This window comes from Montipora capricornis, chromosome 9 (genome assembly GCF_036669925.1).
Source record: "Montipora capricornis isolate CH-2021 chromosome 9, ASM3666992v2, whole genome shotgun sequence".
NCBI lineage: Eukaryota > Metazoa > Cnidaria > Anthozoa > Scleractinia > Acroporidae > Montipora > Montipora capricornis.
In genome coordinates, this window is record NC_090891.1 from 30759697 (window position 1) to 30784696 (window position 25000).

Genomic DNA, 25000 nt, shown 5'->3' on the forward strand with positions numbered 1-25000 from the left:
TACGCTACGAATAATGCGAGTTTGGGCTAAATGTGATTGTACCTGAACAATGCGTGAGTTTGCAAAAATCGCGTGACAAGATTGGAAGTTCTAAACACGGCACGCAAAGTGTAGTTTTTTTCTTTTTATCTAGCACGTACTCAAGGTGAAAATTCACACCCAAGTGAAAGTAACGGCAGAGTAGAAGTTTCAGTTCCTTCGATTGCTTTACTACAACGAACAGAAGACAATGTAGTTTTTTTTTCAGTCACGCAATCTTACCTGTCGTGAGGCATCACAAAGGGTTGGGGTGACACGCTTCGATTCTATTCTGATTGACTTGATGGGTACCTTGACGTAGTTCGTCAGTTCTATCAATAACACAAAATTTAAGGATTTGATTGCCTCAGCAAGAAATTTGGAGGTTGGTTCTGATCAGGAGAAGGCTTCACAGTTCTTTCCCCACCCACGACTTATTTTGCGGTTGTCTCTACACAGTCAAAAGCTAAGAACTTAACGGTGGGTGCCCAGTTGCAGGATCGATTTCGGTATATTACTTTATAACTGTGTGTGGTTTATGTTTGCGTAATGTGAATTTCATAGAGGTGCACGCGTGATCCAATTTACAGTTCTCGATGCGTCATATGATATACCTTATTTCCGTTGCTAAATCTCAAGCAAACGTTTCTTTGTTTTTGCAATCAATAACACAGCCCTTGCGAACACGTTTTACGCAAAACTTATTAGCGCACATTTCTTCACATTCCGGTCAGATTGTTTAAATCCCTTTCGTCGACGTAACTTAACTTAGCGATCGCCGTTTCTAACAGAAACAGAACAGTACTTGACTGATCATGATACGAACAATATGAGTCCATTCGTTATTAACCGTAGTTAATTAACGTTCAGCATCTCTTGTCCGTTGTTTAGAAATTTCAAGTACGCTTGCATCCATGATGAGTACTTGAGATACTACGACTGCCTTGAGTCAGCTGACAGACATGAGACCTACGTTTTTGTTGTCTTTATTGAGTTTTTGTGGCTGTTTGCTTCTGGTAAGTAAATTCTGTTTTACATTTAAGTTCGCAGTTAACCAAAATTGTGTTCTCTCTCTTATGACAATTCTGTAATAACATAAATTGAATTTAGTGGACTTTGTACCGGTACCTAAAATAACCTGATTGCTAGCTCTTCATGTAAGGCATTAATTTTCATAGTTGCCTTGTAAAAAAATTGTAATCCTTTTTAGGATAACGCTTATTAAAGTGCATATGACACAAATTTTTTATTAGCTTGTTCGAAAGAGCTTTCAAAATGGTGAAGAACAGCATTTACTTTATTGTGATAGCACTCTTGGCTCGGGGGGGGGGTACTCCTCGGAATTCTTGGTGGGGGTGTGCCGCCCGGGTCTTCAAATCCCGACCCTATTTCAGACCAAAACATGCCATTTTCCACACCCGTTTTCAGACCTGACCTCTAAAATTCATACCCGTTTTCAGACCTGCTCAAAAACCATACCCTTTGGGCGGCACATACCTATATACCTTATATAGGGGAGTACCCCCCCCCCCGGGACTCTTGGTAGCCGAGCTATTCAAGATTTTGATTTATGCAAATTAGGTGACATGTGACGTCACATAGTGGATACCAAAATTATGTAGGATCACAAAATATGAAATATCTTTGCAAATACTAAGTCTGCAGGGTTGAAATTTTGCAGGGTTGATGTGCTACCAAAACTACAGATTGCAATAGTGATTATGATGTCACCATAGCAACATACTCGTTACCAGACCTCTACCTTTCCGATATCGAAAATGCCTTCTTTGTTCCTTCAGAGTCTAACAGACTTCCTTGTACTTGTGCTGTGTAATGTCCATATTCGGTCACACGCACTGAATGAACATCAAGAGCAAATAACCCTTATTGGGGAGGGAAACTCTGATTTTACCCTTTGGATGGAGGTGGCCTGGAACCCATTGCATTGCTATGGATACATCACACTGTGCCATATCATGGAACTTTGTAATGAGTATAACAACTGCAAAAAGTTTCATTTCTATACAGAAAACGTCTTCATAGATATTCCATTTTTTGTGATTTTACATCATGACGTCACAAGTCGTTGCCTCATGCCTTATACGCAATGGGTTCTGAGATCGCCAGGGGGCACACATTGCAATTTGTTGTGAGAAAATGTATGGCGGAGAGTTATTTCACGTCCAAAAAATGATTTTGGAGACAGAGATCAACGCTTTTTCCGACACAGTTTTATTAGAAATCAATTTGGGCAATGTTGACACGTAGCAAATGAAAGTTTTTAGTTTTTGTTAAAATAACCATGAAATATGAGACAAAATTTGCTAATTAACTTCCTTGCTTGCGTAAAATTTGTTGTGAAATGGTCTCAGAGTATTACAAAATGAGGAATAATCTGGAGGAAATGACTCAGTAAAGCCTTTTCAGTTGTATTTACGTGTGTATGGGCTGGCTTTTGGCCTCTTTCTAAACTTGGCAATTCAAATAATATTGGAAATATGCCCAGTGGCGATCATTGTGCTGTGCGGGGTTGTGACAACAATCGAAGGTACCCAGAGAAGCAAAAGATTCTTCCTCACGTTGGAATATTTAGATTTTACTCACCCAGGAATAACAATCATGTTTGTCATGGGCTAGAGCTATTAATAGTGACCAATTCAAGGTTTCGATGAGTACAAAGGTCTGTTGAAATAATTTTGTACAAGGTTACAGAACCTCTGAATGTACTACACCAACTTTGTACATAAGAGAGTACGATTGTGGGAGTACTAAAACCTCAAAGACCTGCTCCAAAGATCATATCTACAGAGAACTAGTATATAAAGATGACTCTTTTGTATTGGACGAAGTCATAGTGGAGCTTGACAAGTTTGCTTAGATCCAGTGACTTTACATGTAGATGGTGGTTTGACAGAAAAAAAGGTTTCTTTACATGTAACAGCTGGGGCATATCAGATATGAATTGCCATTGTTATCTCAGTCCATTGAAACAGAGATTCTATGGAAAAGGAGCATTAAAACAGCTGCCTCGAGGCAGAAAAAGATTGAAATGGTTTGCTTGAGCAGAATCATTGTGCTACATTAAAGTGATTGGACTCTTAATACAGAGCTGAGTATGTAGAAAATTGTAGTGGCTCGAAAACCGTTGGAATTTTCTCAATCAAACAAAGTTTTCTCATGTTTCTCATCACTCATTTCATCCCTCCAAAGAGCAATAGCTCTGTAAAAAGAATTTCCATCTCCTCTGACAACGACTTCTCTCCTTTTAGGAGGTATATTTCCAGAAGCCATAATTCGTTTATGCAAGACGTAACTAATAAGAAAACAGCCTAGACACACGTAAACACAACTAAAAGGGATTTACTGTGTTATTTCCTCCAGATTTGTACCTAATTTTGTAATATTTCGAGACCATGACGAGATGTTAATTTCACAATAAACAGCAACTAGACCCTCCCTGAGGGTACACTGGGTTGCCTGTGGTGCACTGTTCCAGACAATTTTTTCAAGTTGGGGGGTCATTAAGACCATTTAAGGGGTCACCCAGAAGTCATACCAGCAGAGGCCCTTTGGCTCACAGGTTCTCACACGTTCGTACTACGAAAAAAATCTGTCCTTGCGTAATATGTAGCTCTAACAGTGCACGATATTGTTTTGGTATTGTCTATCATTGTAGTGCCATGGTAGAAGCCTTGGGTAAATAGCCTGAGAAGACATGTGGTTACTAGCAAAGTACTGAACCCAGAAAGATTGAAGAAAATAAATGGGAAGTGAGAAACATTGGCTTCTGGGCTGACATGTTGATAAACTTCTTTTCACCACAAGTTTAAGCGTGCCCTCTGAGCATCTGACAGCATTGTAATTCTAAAGTTTACTAAAGTTAAACACAGTTTTCAGAAAGAGCAGAAGGAAGTTTCCAGGATGGCCACTCGAGAATAACATATTTACGACATGAAAACAACATTAATTTTGAATCATGAATATAGAATATAAACAGTTACGATCAGCGACAAACATTTTGGGAGATTTTTGCTACGTTCAATTTTGTTATTGTACGTTTTGGCTGCACAAATAAATCGCAAAATCGAAAGTGACATCGCCGGAATTCATCAGCGGGCGCCGTGATTACTAGGAAGTTACCGCGGCATGTTTACTTGCCAAACAGTGAAGCATCTGTGTCAAATGATAGCAAGATACAGGGTTTTTGTAAGTTTCTTTTTCTGTCAAGTGTTATAAAGTTTGACAATAAATGAGCGAATTCAAAACAAAGATCACAATCGCCCACCATTGTTTCTGCAAACTCTCCAAGACGAGGTTATTTATCACCAGGTAATTCCATCATTTTGGAAATAGCAGCTACTTTATTATTCACCGGCGTCACAATTTTTTGCTGATTTTGGGGCTCATTTTGTTGAAACTCAAGCACGCTTCCAACAGACCTGTTTATTTTCATGAAACCTTTCCTGCTTACAGAGTTATACTAAAAATATCCTCCCGTATCACGTTTCAACCTTAAGCTCGAAAATTCAATACACAACATGATATTATAATTCACAAAGGCAAAAAATATCACAGAATCCTTTTCCAGCGAAACATTTTATTGAAACAAACAACATATATAAGATGCACTAAAACTTCATTCGCGTTGCAATGACTTTCCGTTGCTGGTTAACGAGAATAACAAACTCACGAGGCAGAATGTATATTTATTACTGGGTTGCCCTATGGCATTCCCAGTCGGAAAACAGGTAGATTTCTCCGTTTTATTTATTTTATTTATTTTATTATTTTTATTATTTTTATTTTTTTCCATGTCGGTAAAAGTCTTGCCTGTCACTCCCCTGCTAAGTGGTGTCTTTGTGCGTAGAGCCCTGCTGCGCGTATTTTCTTAGGATCGAGAGGGTAGTGGGAAATGCGTAGATTTCTCTGGTGGACACATTATAACGATTAACTTAACCGGCAATGGCGTCGAAAGTCATGTAGCTCGAATGGCGTTTTAGTAGATCTTTGAACAAAATATACCCTTATGAAGCTCAATAATGGCAAATCAATTGGATACTGAACAAGACAGGCGACAGCATCAACAACAATCTGTTGCCCAAGTGTGCTGTCATGTAGAACACTGAAGATTTGCAGGGCAGCGATGATAGTGAATTCAAAGACTAGACCAGGTGGATTGAATGGAATTTCAAACGTTAAAATCGCTGAAAAGGTAAGATTATTGTCGAAGCGATCAGCCGCAATTGCGTGTCTTCACCACATGTTCCTTTGATCTCACATTATTGTGTTTTCCGTCAAAATATTCGCTTGTTTTTGCTTTCGCTTGAACATATTTACCTTTATTACATGTCCAGTGAATAGTTTTATCCTCTGGGATGAATTTTACGTCGAAAAATCGGTTATTTATGTTGGGGTTTCAGTGTGAAAGTACAAACGGCTACTAACACTCTTTTAACTCTTTTTTCATTATTATTTTATTAACGCGCAGTCTGCAGTCTGCGTTTTACACTGGCCGGTTATTTGGGTGGTTTTTGGCAACAGAGGTTAATTATTCGTAATGCGATCGCTTCCGTTGCCGTTAGCAATGCGTCGCAAATTTGACACTTTCATCGCATTATCACATTACGCATTGAATTCACGTCATCTATTATTCCTAAAAATCTAAAAATATTCGTGCCTCATCAGTTTTCAGTCGAATTTATGTCCAAGAAAGCAGGTAAATTGCAGAAAATTTTAGTTTTGCATCTAAAAATTCGTAATCAACGCTAAAATGACCAAATTTTGCCTGGAAAACATATTTTACTGTTATTTTTCTTAAATTTTTTCCTTCAACTTTCGCTTTTATAGAATATTTCAGTTGTCTGTAAATAAGTTATATGCTGTTGGAAAGCTTATTTTCTTAGCTTTAAAATGATGTATTTTTTTCCCCCTTACTTTAAATATTTTTTGAGCAAAAAAAAACATTTTTTGGCGATGGCTGATTTACCGCGGTTTTCTCGTGGTTGGGAAAGTAGGAAAAAGAGTTAGGCCGGTAGCCAGGTTTTTAACCTCAGAAAAGGATCTGTTTCGTCGTGCGAACGTGCATGTGAGGACCTGTGAGCCAAAGGGCCTCTGCTGGTATGACTTCAGGGTGACCCCTTAATAACTTTTTACTAACCGAGCGCGAGGGCCGTACTGCCAGGAAATATTGGCTCGCTCTGTAAAAAAACGACCCAGGGCCAATATTCCCCAGTACGGATCGAGCTAGCTCAGTTAGTAAGTAGATTATTATATGGTTTTTTAATTACCTTTTGCTTTGTTTTTGCAAGCCCGTAATCGGCCCGTGGGCTAGTCACAATTAGCCAATCAGAGCGCGCGTTATATCGGCTACAAACCCCAACTTGAAAAAAATTGCCTGGAACGCTGCACGTACCACAGGCAACCCAGTGTACCCGCACGGAGGGTCTAGTATTTAATTAAGTTAGCACAACACAAAAACGCTAACCTCATTTTGACACGAAAATGCTTTACTATTGCCATAAAAACTATCCAGTTAAGCTCGCATACTATAAAACATGATGAATTCATAAAGGCCACCTTTTCCAGCGAACAATTTTTTGAAACAAACAACATATTTGCTCTTAGAGGCGAAAACCTCTTGCTATTTCATTGCGTGTGTGAAGACAAGAAACTCAATCATGTCAAATTACCATGTACTTCAGGTTCAAACCCTTTCCTGAAGAACATTTTCCTTGAATAACAAGAAAATGCTTTACTATTGCCATAAAAACTATCCAGCACACATAAAATAAAACATGATGAATTCATAAAGGCCACCTTTTCCAGCGAACAATTTTTTGAAACAAACAACATATTTGCTATTATTGCGTGCGTGAAGAGAAAAAACTCAATCGTGTCAAATATGCGCAATATTACAACAAACTAAAATTTCAGGATCAAACCGTTTCCATGAAGAACCGTTTCCTTGAATAATGAAGCACAAAATAGACGACAAGCTTTCTTTCAAATAATTCTTGGCTGTCACATTACCTGAAGACTGTGCAGAGTTGATCACAGATCCACTTAAGGTGTTCGATTCGTTCCGTCTTTGTTGAACCCATAAGTTACCAGAGAATTTTCCATTTGGTTTCAGTGTTCTACATAACAGCACACTTGGTAAATATTATTTTAGAAATGCAGCTCGCTTTGATTTCTGCTCGACGGGCGACAGATTGTTGTCGAAGTCCATTACTCGTCGCTTTTGAGATTCCAGGTGTTGGTTTTCACCGCCTGCGTAGTTTATCCAACTGACTTGTTTAAGGATCCAGTAAAACGCCATTCGCGTTACATGACTTTCGACGCCATTGCAGGCTAAGTTAATTATTCTACTGTGTCCACCAGAAAAATCTACGCAGTTCCACTACCCTCTCGATCCTAAGAAAATACGCGCAGAAGGCTCTATGCACAAAGATACCACTTACCAGGGGAGTGACAGGCAAGACTTTTACCGACACGGAAGAAAAAAAATAATAACACCAAACAAATGCCCTCCATTTCTAGACTGGGATTGCCATACGGCAACCCAGTAATAAACCTTACGGATCCTCACCCGAGCAAAGTTAACCGGAGTAAATTTTATCTCATATTTCACGGTTATTCAAACAAAACTTACATTTGCCACGTATCAACATTGCCCAAATCGATTTTCGGATAAATCTGTGTCGAAAAAAGCATTGATCTCTCTGTAAAATCATTTTGTTGGACGTCGAAATAAGTTTCCGCCATACATTTTCTTATAGCCCCTGGCAATCCCAGAACCCTCTGCTTATAAACTCAATCATTCCTCGAGGAGTTGATCAAGTGGACGAACAAGTGGACGTTCACGATAGCCGCCATGTTGGATTTGCTATTATCATGCAAATTAGCTACACACTTCTGATGGGGCAAACAACACAAGTTCAAAAGGTTATAACCAACATCTTAGCCACACAGATGATTTGTTTCATGTTCATTGAATGTTTATCACCTAAGTAGTAAAACGGAATGCTTGCACAAGTTACTTCGATTTTTTTTTACTGAAAAACTAGCAGATAACAAAGTAGAAAGTCAAAATGTCGGAGGCAATCAAAAGATATAAAATTATTATAAAAGGTACCTAATTCTAAATTCTAAAATGTACTTTTAGCAATGTTAATTCTATATTTCGACGGGCCAATTTTCCGCAATTTGCCTTTATTACAATGTTTGCCCCCAAGCATAACACATGGCTAATTTGCATAACAATTTGAAAACCAACATGGCCGCTATCATGAATAAGGGCTATTGTGACAAAATTAAGAGCAAGTTTAACACGTTACCATGGAAGTTTACTTCAATTTATTCGTGCTAATCAGGTTTTGAACAACTGCTCAGATTACAATCTAATTTATTTTAAGTCAATGCAAATTATATGCATAAGAAAATAAGCTGTTACCCGACCAAGTTTATTCTTTTCTTTGTTAGGGTTTGATTAACAGCCTTCCACATTGTGGGCCGAACGTTTTTTATGTCACCTGGCCAAATGGTACCTTTAAAAGATGCTTACATTGTTCACTGTGCCACCCTGGTTGGGGATTGTACCCAAATTGTGGAGAACATATAACATATCCACCGACTGACATTCACTGCAAAAAATGTGTCTATGGAAAGACATTTTCAGAGGCGTATGATTACAGCGGGTGCAAATCATGTCATATCTGTGCAGAGAATGAAATAGTCACCAAGAATTGCACCCGTGACTCTGACACAGTTTGCAATGGGAATTGTATCCGAGGTTATTTCTACCGCAGTTTAACTCGTGACTGCAAAAAGTGTTCTTACTGTTGTAACGATGGCAAGGATGAAGAACAGCAGGAATGCATCGACCAGGGATTAAAAGCTGCTCATCGATATTGCGCTCCAAGACCAGATAAAAGATGTGGACCAGCTCCAACATCACTGGCTACAACAACAATTACCAAGAGTTCAGCTAAACAACTTAATGCACGTCCCAAAGACCAAAAACAAGTTACAATTGCCTTGATATTGTCATGTGTTGGAATTGGCATACTTCTTGTAGGTTTTGTATTTGGTGGAATACACATTCAGCGAAGAAGAATCAAACGAAGGAATGAGAGATTAACTAATGCAGAAAATGGTGCTGTAAACATGCCAACAAATGAAGACAGCCAAAGTGAGTTTTGGGTTGTGCACAGTGTACCTCACATGCTATACAGTACCGCTCAGAAATACGTTAACCAAAAAGATGCGCATAATACGCGTATATCTATACGCGTATGTGCGTATAACCATACGCACATACATATCCTGCTGAGTCAAACATAAAAAGTGAAATCTCAATGAGGAAACTTCATGCTCTTTTCACCAAAGACAGCGTCAACTTCACATACTGTCGGCTATTTAAGTGCCATTTGAAAAACATAACGAATGTTAATTGCAAACAGAATGATATCTTGCCCGGAGGTAGAGAGTTTAATTGTTTAAGCAGTATCTGACACTTGCAGACTGCAGACTGCAGACTAACCCTAACCTAACCCTAACTTGTAGTTATTGAAAGCTAACCCTTTTAAATGGGAGCTTAGACTTAAATACTCTTCAGTGTAGGCAACCTGCAGTCTGCATTTGCCATACATCTTAGAGCGCCGCTCACCGCCTCTGTTGAAAGGCGCGGAGTCACAAGCCAGACAACGTGTCGCGATGAGCTGGATAGCGGTTGTTTTACCGGTCGAATAAGGCCAAAGTATCACAGAGAACCAACTTTGCTTAGCGGTGATTTAATCGACAATATTCGAACGTAAACTGAAACACAATGTAATCAATAAAGTAATCAGTAAGTGCTAAAGAAATAAACAGTAGGAATCGCATATGAACAATATCGGACATTCCGATCATAACTTTGATGAAACAGATGTTTCTTGGGAGTGCCACTATGATATTGAAACGTGAAAAAGAATGACTTAATTAAGATGAACAAATCCTATAGAAGAACTATATAAAACAGAATCCTAAACTACAAGGAATGAAAATTACAGAAAGTCTAGCAAATGAAGGAAACAAAATAGAACCTTAAAACTGAGGTGTGGCACGTGTAAAACTAAAGCAAATAAACCTACATAAACCGCAATTTTATTAAGTCAAAATACTACACTGTAACCTTTCTTTAAGGACTAACATATTTATAAACGTTTCACTAATACATCGGTTTCCGCTTGCACTGCACAGTCAAAGGTAACTTTCTGCTAAATTATTATAAGCGCTGACAAGCTCCACACTACACACACGCAGGGTAACTAAAAACTAAGCTAAGACAAAGTCCACAAGAAGCGTAAAAACTCCAAGGTGTTAACCTAATGACATAAAGGGCGAAAGGAAACTTAATTAGTGAATTGAAAAGGAATCAAATATAACAATTAAACTGAAAAGGAAAGCCTTCAATATAGTGTTCATTACACATCTGGGCCCGGTTTTTCGAAAGCCGATTAACTTAATCCAGGATTAGTGTAAACTTTTGTCTCATGTTTTCAACTTTTTGGTGAAGGTTTCTTTTCAATTGCTTATTTTTGTTTTTCAAGTTTGACTTCCTCCGATGTAATGTTTTGCCGAATATCAGCGTTGAACAGAATTTGGAAGCACAGAAATAAACTCCTTGGTTAATTTTTAATCTAGGATTAGCGTTAATCGGCTGTTGAACAACTGGGCCCTGTTGTCTAAGAGGTTGAAAATATGAACTTTGAGTATTTTGACTTCTCAAACATTTTATCCCTAGGAATGAAGGATCAATATGCGGGACAAAAGATGGTACGTGTGCCAAGATTAGAAGGAGTAAAACAAAATGAAGGTTTTGAGTCCAGCAATTCCACACCACAAGGATCCTGCAAGGCTACACCTACTCACACTGATGATGAATTTGACGAATCTCTGGTTGTAAACGTTAAAACCCACAAGCGTCTATGGAAGCGACAGAACAGCAAGGAGGAGAAAAAAGAGAAGAACGGTAAATACAAGCTATTATGACAAAATTAATAATATCTTGTTGCAAGCGTGGCCACAGTTCTTGGTTGATAAGACAAACTTAAAGTAAAAACACATCTCAGTTTTATTTCAACACACAGATTTCTTCCACAACGTTCACCATGATGTGGGCTGATGCAATATGGTGCAATCAGCCGCAACCTAGTGTTACAGGCTCATACATATACCTCCCGTAACTAACTTCCGGTTACAAGTTAGAAGTAGATTGTATCCAACATATCGCTCAGGTTGCAATGATTGGCCAATTAAGCTGGTTATATTTCAGTACAGTACAGCTTGCTTGACTTCCTGATGCAATTTCCTGCTTAATCCATTTACAAAGAGGTTAATATTATTACCACCACGCCATCCTTGTTTTCTTGGTCCTTACTCTAGCCCAGGGCACTGGGATTGAAAAATGGGGGGTCGTAACTTATGGTACAGTCCTAAATATTTTTGTTTTCAGACATATTTATAACTAGTCTGCTTACCAGTCTGATCTGTTCATTACTACAAATTAGTCTACGTATTTTCCTATGGTATTTCTTGCTTTTTCGTCACCACTATTCAGCCCATTTCCAGGTGCTCATGCTTGCTCTTTCCTCCGCTGCTCATCATTACAGTTTCGTCTACTTATGCTGGCTCTTTCTTGCTCTCTCTCTGGCTCTTTTTCTTTCTCTCTTTCTTTGTTTGTCACTAATATTTCGCCTGTTTTCTCTTGCTCTCAGTCACTCTCTTTTGCTTACTCATCACCTGCTTACTGTTATGTCTTTTTTCCTCTCCCTCTTTCTCTAGATCTTCTTTCCTTGTTGTGCGAGACATTAAAAAATACTTACGGGTACTTTGTTTTCCTAGTTGTCTTCAAAATTTTGTTTTGTTTTACGAAAACTCAGTGTTAAATTAATGCAGTTTGCTAACCCTCACACACTTGAGGCATTCAAAAAAGATGGTACTTTAAACGAGCCAAAGCAAAAGTCAAAGTCACAGCAAATATCACCTGTAAGTTGAGAATGATATCAAATTAAAGTAAACCTAAAAAATGACTGAAATTTGTTTTCTGTTTGAACTGTGTTGCAGTAAATGACAGTAAGACAGAGAGCCTTTTCGGTTCTGCACAGGACAACAATGCTCTGTCTTCAACTTCTGAAAGCTGTGACGGACAGCCAGGCAGAAAAGGTATGTAATGGCTAATTTTTAAGTGCATACTTGATTACAGTATAAAGATACATAATGAGCAATTGTCGTTTTTTCAGGAGCAGAGGGTAGACATGAGAGAAAACGTTCCAGAAGTGGCTCAATACAAGAGGCAATTGCCCGCACATTGTCTAAGGAGCAAGCATACCAGGTTTTGCCAGATGAGGTAAAATTGTAAAAAAATTGTTACTGTTAGAAGTTAAACTATTGCATTATTTCAGTTTCATTGGTGTCACTCTTCACATTTTAACAATTTTTATCATTTCTTTAACTTTTTTATTGTTTGAAAGGATCCAGATCAACCACAAGGTAAGACATTGTTATTTATGAAGTCAGTAAGTATTCATGTTTATAAAAGCCATTTCTCCTAAAAAGGAGTGCACTGTTATAAATACAGTAGTGTTGTTGGAAGGTGGTGTTGCATTGCATTGCATAATTATTAACTTAATTATCTGGTAAGTTGCCTTTGGAAGGCAAATTGTACAAACAATCTTTTGTGCACCATACCTTGCAATAGTCAAGACTTCAAACAACAAGTTCTCACAACTGTTAATGAAGCCAAGTCACATTCTACTTGTCATCAGCGGCACCCGACTTAGGGGGAGGGGAGGGCCACCATCCCCTTTTTTTGTCTGTATTTAAAGAGCTTCTGTAACCAACCGACTTTCAAGTGGTACAGTGTACATCAGGCGGTTTTTACTTTAGATGATGATTACGGGCGGGGCGCGGGCGGTAGTTCAGTTTTAGAGCTTTTCTTATTTTAAATACATCTTGACTAACTTGAATTTTTCGGATAGAGGGCATGTGGTCCAGGAGGAGGGGGTGGGTGCCCTCTTGCCGCAATTTCTATGGCCTCTCTTTCTGGAATTTCTGGATCCGCCCCTGGTTATGATGAGTTTACATTAAGCTTTGAACTGCCATCATAAATAGAACTAGAAAAAACATGGATTGCAAACATGGCAATACTGAAATTCTCAGTGAAAATGTATTTGTGAACCAAACCATGACCTCGGCTCATTATTTTCCTCAATATATTGGAACAGCCAACAATTAGTATGGATTAAATGGTCAAGGAAGATTTGGAGGTCTAAATATACTGAATCATCATCCAAAAGTAAATCGAATTCAGTGCTTTTCTAATAATGCATTATTTTGAAAGTTATAAAGTTTTGAAAATACCCAATAAACCCATATCAGTAATATAATAATTATTAGTAATATCTCCCAACTAGTGGACTAATGCAAATGCTGCATTTTGATTGGCTACGCTACCAGAGGACTATTAGTAATAGTCCTTAAGTAGCAAAAAGTGTGATGCTTTCTTTCGTCTTATTCCCAAATAAATAATTATTAAGATATTTTCAGCTTGCGTTTGCTAACTTTATTATTGCCTTTTATGTCCGACTAGTTAGGTGATACTAAAACAATTAGACCCTCGATCACCTCCAAGGGCCACGGGTCAATAGCCCATTCGGCTTTGCGTCTTTGGCTTAATTATTTGCTCCAGTTCACTGAAACTTTTAACAAATTGAAAATAGGAGTTGAAAATACATTTGCTGCATCCCTAGACTGCAATCCTTAATTAGGGGTTGACTTAATTGTGTCTGGCATCTTCCACTTAACAGTGCCTCTTCTTGTCTCCTTTCAAGGCACAATGTTGTTTCAAGTTTTGAGACCTCATGCAACTGTTCATTGTTTTGGGCTCCGATGTAACAGGTTACCACTACTGTGGTTCCCTTTGGTGTATCATATGCTCAAAATTTTGTGGAAACAGCAAATTAGTAACTGAACAAAAAGCTGATACAGACTAAAAAATTTGCTTAGAGAAGGGTATATTTCCTTTTAATTCAAGGTGAATCATGCCCTTCATTAACCATTGTGGAACATCCAAACACACAAAAGCAGGCAGAAGGTTCTCGAGTGGAATTGAAGTGCATAGTAAAGGGAGGGACTAAGGTGACTTATCAATGGTTTAAAGATGGAGAAGAATTACCAGAAGAAAAGAGCTCTAGCCTTATCCTTCATCCACTCAAGGTGCAAAACTTTGGCTTCTATAAATGTGATGTGAGAAGCTGTGATGCAGGCCAACATAATTCACCTTATATTACATCGAATGTAGCAGAACTTGATGTTGCACCATCTGCTGGAAGGGGTGAGTTGATACACAATTGTGTTTTTGTATTTAAAGTAATCCACCAAAGCCTGTATGGAAGTGGAAGCGGGGTTTTTAGATAATAGTGGTCTGATATAAATACTGTGTGTAACTTTTCGCTCTTGTTAGCACCACACCGCTCAAACTTTTTAACTCTACCTCAGGGTTTTCAATAAAATTTGAAGTAGGCGGATGGTAGAAGAGTAGTAGGTGGCTGTTACAATTAAGGGGCCATGAAGCCCGTCTAGGGGGGTCTGGGGGCATGGCCCCCAAGAAAATTTTTAAATCTAGAAGCTCGGAAATGCCATTTCCAGCATTCTAGGCACCAAAATGAGTACAACAGATGACGAATATTTCTTAACATCAAAAACGACTTTTTTAATTTTTCTACACGACTAATAGACTAGAAAGGAGGATTTGTATTCATTATCCTGTAATTTTAAGACCACTATAAATATAGCAGACGCACTATACTGAAAACTGGATACTATTTAAACCATTCAGGATACAATATATCGACTGTCATAATTTATAATATGTATTATCATATTGAATATTATTTTTTTGACAACAGCAACTATTATTTTAATCATTTAAAAGCCTATGATTTAAATGAACTGAAAACAAACAGTGGTAGCTTGTGAATGTAAATAATTGTTTTCAGTTGAGTTATGGTACATGATTTTTACCAGTAAGCTGTAGCTGATACTTCATGAAATTGTGTTTAGTCATGTTCTGAGAAATTGGCTGCCTGGAAATACACATCAGTGTAACAATTACTAACACATTCACTAGGGGGTTAATAAGAAAATCTCATCAAGTCTTAGACAGTGTCATCGAAATCAGAATCATAATCAGGGTCACCATCTGAGCTTTCAGGCTGGGGTAGGTTCATTGCCTTCAAAGCTGCATTCACCTCCTCTTCTAGGATGCCAATTTGATGATCTTCAATGTCTTCATCCTCCGATGTGTTTAGCTGCAGGATAGGTGTGGAGGGAGGATCGAAATCAGCTTGCACTGAAGCATCAGAAAATGTGACTCTCCCAGCTTCTCTTCGTTTGGCGATTTTTCTTCTTGGCTTGATTCTTATCCACTCTTTGACAGTGGCTTGAATTAGTTGGTCAGATTCCTTCACTGCAGGTCCATTCAATGTGATGTGTAGCAAAGCACCAAGCATGTCATTCTTTAATCTACTTCTCATTCGTGTCTTAATCCTCTTTACTGCTGACGCCCCTCTCTCCGTTTACAAGTTCATCTTGTCTTTTTAATCTATGAGCTTGTGCTAATTTTTTTTTTTTTGTCTAGCATGTACGAGAGTAAAAACGTATTTAGGTAACACTCCAAATCGTCGAAATTGGACGTTTGTGGTCCGGGCAAACACGGCAGAATTTACAGTAAATATGGGAAGAGTCGGGAGTTTGATGCATAGCAAAAGATGTTGATGATCAAATTTGAAGGGTACAGCTTAGACGAGAAGCGAGAAATCGTACTTTTCGTTTTTTATACAAATGCTTCTAAATTTTCCGTGAACTGCGGATCGGTTTCACAGATAAATACAGTATATGAAAAGTAAAACTTAATTTGCGGCCTTTTCAGTGAGACCAGACTTCTCAAATTTAATAAGTTAACCTTTTTAGCTAGTATCTTTAGTTTGTAATTCATGGAAATTTCAGAATGTCGACCTTTCTTAACGAGCATCAAACTCCCGACTTTTCCCATACATTACTGTAAGTTTTGGCGTGCGAAATCGTGAAAAGGCCTATCGCACACACTGGATCACGCACTTTATAACATCCACACTTTTAACTACAGTTTTATAACGATCCACAAAAATTGCCTATTGTTGAGCGGACCTTGACAGAACTGAAATGATGTGATCACAGCTTAACGAAAAAGAACGGACAGAACGAAAATGAAATTGAGAATGGCAAAAGTTGTACCCGTGGTTCATACGAAATTTATTCAGTTCTTAGGATTTGTGTTGACTCGCAGTCTTCAGGTCTATAAAAACAGAAAATCAAATACATTTTATGCTCACTCACCTGCATCTGGAAGCGGCCGTGCTTTCTTCGAAAAATATGCCAATATACTAGGATTTCCATCGCCCGCGGCGCGCTTTCTCTCAGTCTTTGTTTTTTTTTTTAAGCACGTGGAAAACCGGAAGAGATAACAGCGTGTAATCGAGGCATATTTGCCACCAGTCCTTCTCGCCTCTGTAATCAACATGGCGGACTGCGAATGCCAAAGTGTCGATCGGCGTTGATATACATTGAAAATTTTCAAAAGACAAAACAAACCATCCATCCAGCGTAATAGTATGCAAATAATGCAAAATGCATTTTTTAAAAAATGCTTAAATCGAAAGGACAATTTCATTTGAGTTCGGCACGGCAGTAGCACGACGTTTGGAACAGGCCTTAATGTTCATCACCATACCATTGTGATTGGTTGAGAACCACCTTTTCGTATTTATGGCTTGTGCTACCTTTCTGTACATCGGGTTTGACTGTAAAATTCACAAGTATTACTGTACTTTATTCACACGAAAAGTAGAAGTAATAACCACATCAATGCGCGCTATAACGTGCTGTTAAAAAGAAGTTAAAGTGAACCCGGAAATGATCCACATCTCAGCCTTGATGCCAATGTTACTCGATTCCTTTTTATTTTCTTCAATCTTTCTTTGTTTAATATTTTACGAGTAACCACGTGTTCTTTCATGGGGCTATTTACGTTGCATCGTTTCCACAGAAACGATGCGCAACAATTTTGAGCACAACTTACCTTCTTAAATCAAACAGATCGCCTTTTGTACTTAATGTGATTCAAAGGTTGGCCAAGGGCGCAGTCTTTCAGTCCTGTCACACGAGTCATAGGACGCATTCTTTTGGGAAAATTCCAGTTATTCTTATTCCGGTTTACGAATAACAGAATACACGGAAAACCAGTTACCAAAAGAACGCATCTGCCGAACTGGTCCCAAAAGAACACGATTACCGTCTATTCGGAGAATTCCTGTTCCGGAATAGGCCCAAAAGAACGCGCCCATAGTTCTCGGCGCTTATTGAAACCATCTCAAGAAGTATATGATCGTATGCTCAAAGATTGTTTCTTTCGCTGCCTTTCTGCTTTGCTTCCAAAGCGACTGTCGAACGCACTTCAATAATCCTAGATTACCTCTAGCATATTATTATCAGTACAGAGGGACGGCATAATTGCAGGTTGGGTCTGTGTCAATGTACTATCCTCTAAACCTCACTGGGAGTTGCCACTCTTAATTAACATTCTTACAAATTGTTCTTGTATTTATAGCCTATGTGCCATTTTGCCGTCACAGTTTTTTCACTAGTACACGATTCATTCACTTCCACTTAACCAAACAAAATTTTCCTGACAATTTTACTACGGCACTAAGAGTCACTCAACACTCATCTTTGTAACACCCACAGTTTTATTGTTGAATAATATTGAAATGACCAATGGATATGTGCGAAAAACCTCGTTCACAGGGTCTCGAGAGAAGGGAAGAAGAGGGACCCTGGGAACGAAATACGAATTTGCGAGGCAATGTCTCAGAGCCACTTTGATTTAGGTATCGCTGCCAAGCCGGCCGCATTTTTTCTGGAGAATTCAAGCCAGTCCGCCACACCGGGAACCGCGTCCCCTGCTCTTTTCGAATAGTATACTTCATGTAAACGAAAGAAAGACACGTGATAGATTTATACGGCTTCAACGGGATTCGAACCCATGACCTCTGCGATGTGGGTACAATGCTCCAGAGGGGTCATGGGTTCGAATCCCCGCATCGAAGGCACCAGAATTTGTCAGGTGTCTATAAGAGAATTGCTTAAATTGTCCAGATAAGAGCAAGATCACTTCTGTCTTTCGTTTATAACCCGCACTTCAATTAGATACATTTATGTCACTTCTATGTAATCAGCTTGTCAGTGGTATAAATAAATGCCTTAGCTGTTTATAGTTTTTTCTATTATTTATTTATTTATTTATTTATTTATTATCTATTTTTATGGTTATCTAGGATACAGACTGCTAAAGGACGTTTTTGACCGATCAATAAATACAAAACAGAGAGTTGAAAATCAACTTTGTCAGGAGGTCAACAAGTGCAAAGCGTGGGAACGGGTTGCTTTCAAATACAAGATGGACCTTGATTCTCTTAAGATAAGCGAGAACCCAGGAGAGGAAGTTATTGCCTGCCTTAAGACAAGCAACCCGAGTTTGACTGTGTACCACTTTTGCAAGACGCTCAAGGAAGAAAATATTAGACGCCTTGATATAGTTGATGTATTGTCGGCTGATCTTTTTGTCTAGACCACGATGGGAAGGCTAACTAGTCCGGAAAAGATGTGCGGGCATTCGGGCAAAAAAAGCGTCTTTTTCATCAAAGGTCGGACAAACCCAGCGTGCGAAAAATCACCGCGAAAAGTCTGAGAAGGGAAAATGCACCTTCCTCTCGCGACTGTTTCTCGCCCTAATTTATGCTTTTTTTGTCCGCGTCGCGCTCAATCGACCTGTGTACTAACAGTACAAGGGTGGAGAGGGTGGGGGAAGATGTGCACTCTTATAAATATTAGCATTATCTTGTATTCTCTGATATTTAATGACATTTGGCTTAAAGCAAATCAACGTAGTATCATCTCTTTTTCTTTAAAGGAGTTAGAGAAGTTACTGAAACAATTAATCTTTCTTGAAACTCCTGACAATGGCCGTTTTTACACTAAAGACGTATAATACGTCGGGGCGACTTTGGACAATTTAATTTAATGCATATTTTAGTTCGTCATTTAATTCGTCCCGTATAAAGACGGGCGGGAGACGCGTTATACGTCTGGACGAACTAAATCGTCCAGACGTATTAGACGTCTCCAGTATAAAAACTGACAATTCCTTCATCACCTTGACTGAACTGAATTTTTGTAGTATCTATTTTGAGAAATGCGGCCAAATTTTATCGCCAACGGCAGATAACGAATTTGTCGCGCGCATTTTAAGAAAGCGGACGAACTTCTTGCTTAAAAGTAGGTGTTCAAAGGTGTAATCTTTCTTATTCAATTTATTACTAGAGGCCGATAAATTGAACTAGAAAAACCAAGGAGCTGTAAATTAAATTTTCGAGTAGAGAAAGCAAGCTTTTCTCTATATTAGATCTCTCGATCTTTGAATCGAGGGAAAAAAGATAACCCTAGGACTTAGCTGGCCTTACCGCGTGGAATCCAACGCTCTAATTGATTGCCTGATTAAATAGCTCCTACTGTGTAAGAGATATAATGAGGAATATAATTTAAAAAGTGTTTATACTAATAGTTATTGTTCCATTTTGTTTGTTTGTTTTTTTGCCGTGTTTTTTTTGTTAAGTTATGGTTTAGCTTATTTATATGACATTAGAGAAGTCTTATCGTATTTAGATTTCACCATAGAGATGCGAATGATTTTTTGTTTAAATTGAATTATTTATATGAGCATTTGAATCATCCGAATGTCTGACAGAAAGGAAGGGTTTTTGCAAAAAACAAAACTCCCCTATTTGTAACGGAGATGATTTACCGAAGACAATACTGATCTCGAGAGATTGATTTTTCGCAATAACTTATTATAGTATTCTTTTCGAGTTTATATTTGTTCAGTTCTAAACTGAAAGTTTGTATTCTTATTGGACACGTGGACACTGGGCCTCAGTCATGCAGGGGCGCGGGACACCCCGAATTTTGAGTTCCATATGCTCGTGTTGTAATAGAGTATTAGCTTTAGTGTAAATGTTATTGTTGCGTTTGAGGAATAGATAGTTTGATTTCACTATTCATAACACGAAATATTACCTATAACATAGCATTTCGAGGGCCACAACAGTTTGATTTTTAATTGCTTACTCTTACGTACGTGATAAGTGGCCATATTCATTAGAGGAAATCATTATTTTGGAGCTCAAACATGGACGTTTATAAAACGTCATGTACAAGTCGAGCATTCAAGTTTAAAAACATTCTTTTTCACAGGTTATATTTTTTCCTACTACGGATGAAAAAAAAAAAGATTAGAACTCATCGCCATAGGGTCAATTTAGTTTCCAATAGAAAAAACCATTTTGAAAACACATTTCGGGACTTGAGACTAAATTGAGATGAAAATGTGGTAAAATGGTGCCTTGCCAAACAGCTCTTATTGTTAATAACAGCAGATCGAGCTTACTCTACGTGCAGCCGTACCCTACCTTCGGGGGGTAGGGTACGACTACACGTAGGCTAATCGAGCTAAGCATTTGGGCTGGTCTTTCATATACCGGATCCGAAATAATTAATAGCCATAAAACAAAAGAACAAAGCGAACATAACAATACCTTATTAACAAGGACTAAATAATCGGAATAACAATGATTCTTTCTTCCTCCACCTTTTTAGTCCGGTGTATGAAAGTCTACCCAGCATTTGTTGCCACCCGCAGGCATAGCAGCTATATCACAATATCCTTGTCATGGGTGTACAAATTGTACTTAATGCCTGAGGACGTAAAAAACATACGAAGAAAGTCTAGTTGTATTACAACCAACCAGCGAGATAGTTTGTGAAGTAAATTTTCTACTTTTTTTCAAACACTGTGTCACTGTTTCTTCGAGCGTTGTTCAAATCGGTCATCGAAAGAGGACTGACGTGATTCAAACGTTTGATACCAGCATCATTGACAGTTTTACAGAGAAAATACATTGTTAGATTTGGCGCCAGAGCTGTCTGTCTGTCCACTGCAGAGACGTCTGTCTCTCCCATGTCGAATCTTCTCACCTTAGTGGTGGATCCAGATTAAGAGATAAGGGGGGTTTCGCTCTAAAAAATTCTGCTCTTTCGCGGTTTTTGGTGGCGTTGTCTGCAAAAAGTGAAAGACATGTTAAAAGGGCTTTGCTTTTAACATTGGGGTGCAGGGATGGGGAAGTGGTGAGAGCACTCGCCTACCAACAATGTGGCCCGGGTTCGATTCCCAGACTCGGCGTCATATGTGGGTTGAGTTTGTCGGTTCTCTAAGCTCAACGGCACCGAGAAGTTTTTCTCCGGGTACTCCGGTTTTCCCCTCTCCTGAAAAACCAAAATTTGATTTGATCTGCGTTAACTTGTTTATTTCAAGTTACAGTGTCCCCGATTAGTGCTCTTCGGCGCTAGAAGATTAGACACTTAAATAAAAGTTCCTTTCCTTTCCTTTTTTAACATCCAAAAATAAGGGGGGGGGGGGGCCTCCGGCCCCTCCACTGGATCAGTCACTGTTAATATGACAAGCGTTTCTTTAACACGAATTTAGTTTCAAACTTGGCGGAAGAGTTTGGCGAGATAACCATGCAGCTTGAAATAATGGTGATATTCAATTTTTGGTGAACCTACACTGATGTACCATAAACTTTCAGCGAGGAGTTTCATGGGTCGTTGAACGTCCCAAAAAGTTCCTTTTAACATGTTATGTTAGACGGGACTTACTTTCTATAGTCCTATCCGGGAAGGTAAACAGGTTAAAAACACTGTTCAAGGCCGTGCATATACTGTCAGTTATAAAGGCACCCACAACTTAATGTAGTACGACCAAAGAAAACGAGATTAGTAAGATGTTTATAATCTCTTTACTGAAGAACACTCCCTCCTAAATTGGCCTATGACAGCGCGCTCACTCCCTGAGAAATTCAATGAATTAGCTATTTGCAGTTATTTTAAAGGATGAAGTAGTATTGGTTTGACTGTTTGGAGTATTAACTCACAAACTCCATCACCAAAGACCACGGAACCGAGGATGCGCAGGATTATTAGGACTACACACACTCATTAATGGTTTCAAGACAGTTAATGTGACAAACAATGGTAGACAAAATAAAAAACAAAAAAAACCGGACCAATGGTAGTTAGTAAAGATACAGCTTTTCGCTGCTTAAATATTCGTTTAGGACGGTAGGCTTTAAATCTCTAATCAACAGTGTTTCTTTTATTTGAAATTGTATGTCAGAACAACCTTTTGATAAAATGTGACATAGTTATCGGGTCGGGTCGGGTGGAATATTATAGTCCGGTCCTCTGGGAACTCCAACAGGACCGAGCTTCTCGGGGCGGACAGCGGAGCACCTTCATCGACACCTTGAAGCGTGACACTGGCCTGCAGTCAAAGCGAGATTCGAACACTCATGCTGGATAGGTGGTTGTGGCAAGCCACCATTTGTGGTTCCGGAGGAGACTCGACTTGATGATGATGATGGGGCGGCGTGACCAACACCATCTGGCAACTTCCGCTCCCGTCATCTCGTGCCAGACTGCCAGCCTCCTTGGGAGGCTCTCTCTCCGCTGGTGACGAGAATGGTACCATATGAGAGATGCAGTGACTTTTTCGTGGAATATTAAAGCGATCGAAATCTTACGTTAAATTTGACAAGGGTGGAACTGCACTGTGAGTAATTGAATAATTTTGGCGATAGCATCAATGGTTCAATGTCTTTGTTTTTAATTTATAATAGCAATATATTCCCCTAATTCTGTAAGTCTGTTTTAGGGCTTGTTCAGGGTTGTTTTCGCATCCATTCAATATGTTCCATTCACTTGTCAAGGATTGAAGTCAGAACTTGGTACAGTTTTCTCGGCCGGTATTTTCAGTTCGAAATTGACCAAATGGAGTTAATATCAGTTGGAAATCATTATCCAAGAGTATGGTCATCATAAAATGTACGTCAAAAATTCAATTGCCTCGAAGCACGCACGACATCTTGTTAGCAGAGCACGTAACGATCCTCGTCCCCAGTCTCCAGGGTCTTGGCCAGAAACGCCTGGACTAATGACCCCCCTTTTGGCAACCATATGACGACGAAAGCCAATTGCATTTTTAGACTCTGGCTTCCTAAGGAATCGCGAGTAATAAAGCGTTCAATAACGCAAATGGTAAATTAGAGTGTTGAATAATATGAATCTAGGCTTATTTTGAGGGAAAGGTGCACTGCAAGTTCTTTGGTAGGAACGGCGTAGCTTACCACAGGCGCCAGAAATCACAATGCGAACACATAACTGATACATAAAGTGCTTCTCATAGCTTCTATTGCATTATCTACCGCAACAGAACAGCAAAAAAGTTAGCTTAGGTGTCGCTAATGGTCATGTCTCTCGAAGCTAAATCATCCATACACGTGGCCAAGTGTGCGGTATGTAGTGCAGCCCTAAGCCAACACCACTGGGGAATTCCTAGCAAGTTTTGTGAATGCGAGAAAAGAAAGAAAAAGCCAGCCTTCAGCGTGAGATAGAAGCAGTCCGCGTGCTAACCTGGCCGTGCATTGAGATCATGCAGAAGAAGCCCCCTGCTATCGGCGCAAGCGGGACAGAAAATTTGACGCAGCTTCGTGCCAGCCTCGGTACACGAGGTCAGAACGCCCTTGGATGGGATACTTAACCCATTTCGTCCTTCAGTAATAGGACCAATCCAAGCAGCTTGGAGTGTGTCCCACCAGTCGACCAACCTGTCCCTCCTACACTCTGTACCACTGGCAAATTCAGTTTTGGAGTCCCGAGCTTCAGAGATGTTCTTGCGACCGGCCCACCTGCTTGAGAGAGAGAAAGTACACGGAATAGTAGTTGACTTTGTCGATAACATAGTGCCCCGATAGGACAACCGAACATTTTCAGAAGGGGGCAGTACTAAGCTTGTGGTCTCCTTTGGCCCCAAGAAATCGAGATTGGAGCAAGTTACGCTTTCTCATAACCGGCCAAAAACTGAAATCCCAAGAGGACATAAACAACCACCTGGCGTTTACCGTAAAGATTAGGAACCTTAAGCAAGGACGACGACGACGGCTCCGAGAACCTTGTCTAAAAATATTGTTTCCTGCGTCACTGTAATAATTTGGCGATCACTCCAAGTCGCTCGGCGTGCTAAGTATGGGTGAGAACGATGCGGATATTTAGAGACAAAAATTGAAAATTCATCGTCAGGTGCTGTCGTGCGCCACATGACCTCAAATTTGATCATTTCACGTCGTTGTCAAGACGAGAACGGCATAGAAATGTATCAAAATGTAAAATGCACTTGTAGGACGTGCAGAGCTAGATACATTGTTTTTCTAACTAAACCTATTGTTTTGCGGCGTTCTCGTACCTGACGTCGTCCTTGATTAAGCTAGGAAACCGTTTGAGTCACCCTCGGTTCAACCTCGTTCCCAGGGCTTTCCTCCGGCGGTGGAGAAAAAATATGACGACGAATTTTGCCTGTAATAACATGGGTGACGGTGCCTCCTAATTCAAAGTTTTGAGAAAGGCCAGGAAAGACAAGCCTCAAGGCTTGTTTATTTCTGAAGATCTCGCGCTCGCCACACTGGAGAAAAGGGCAGCTCAAGTAGACAAGTTGAAAGCCGCGAAGCAGGCAGGTAAAACCACAGGTAACCCAGGCTCACTGTGTGTAGGTAAATATAGAGAACATATAAGGCGAAGTTTAGGTCTGAAAATTTGCTAGAAAATGGAAATAAAAATCGATAAAACTTACCATGTGGTCTTTAATACGTACACGAAGTTTCGGGAAAAATGGTCCCCGTTCACCTTCCTTCATAGTATAGTGACAAGGTAGGAGACGGAAGCCAGCTTATGGACTCCG

At 39.4% G+C, this 25000-nt stretch overlaps 1 protein-coding gene across 2 annotated transcripts in view; it reads left to right on the plus strand.

Moving 5' to 3' along the window:
- The first annotated feature begins 318 nt into the window (after positions 1–318).
- The window catches only part of LOC138016999 (uncharacterized), a 62560-nt gene continuing 37878 nt past the window's right edge, over positions 319–25000 (plus strand). Inside the window, exons 1-9 of one of the 2 annotated variants that reach the window (XM_068864197.1) lie at positions 319–498; positions 910–1034; positions 8500–9208; positions 10802–11029; positions 12124–12222; positions 12300–12406; positions 12531–12549; positions 14093–14392; positions 18432–21000. In XM_068864197.1, coding sequence (XP_068720298.1) covers positions 981–1034; positions 8500–9208; positions 10802–11029; positions 12124–12222; positions 12300–12406; positions 12531–12549; positions 14093–14392; positions 18432–18724 — 1809 coding nt within the window. In that variant the 5' untranslated portion in view covers positions 319–498; positions 910–980 and the 3' untranslated portion in view covers positions 18725–21000. Of the gene's footprint in view, positions 499–909; positions 1035–8499; positions 9209–10801; positions 11030–12123; positions 12223–12299; positions 12407–12530; positions 12550–14092; positions 14393–18431; positions 21001–25000 lie in introns of those variants that run through there. The other variant, XM_068864193.1, reaches the window with a different exon arrangement.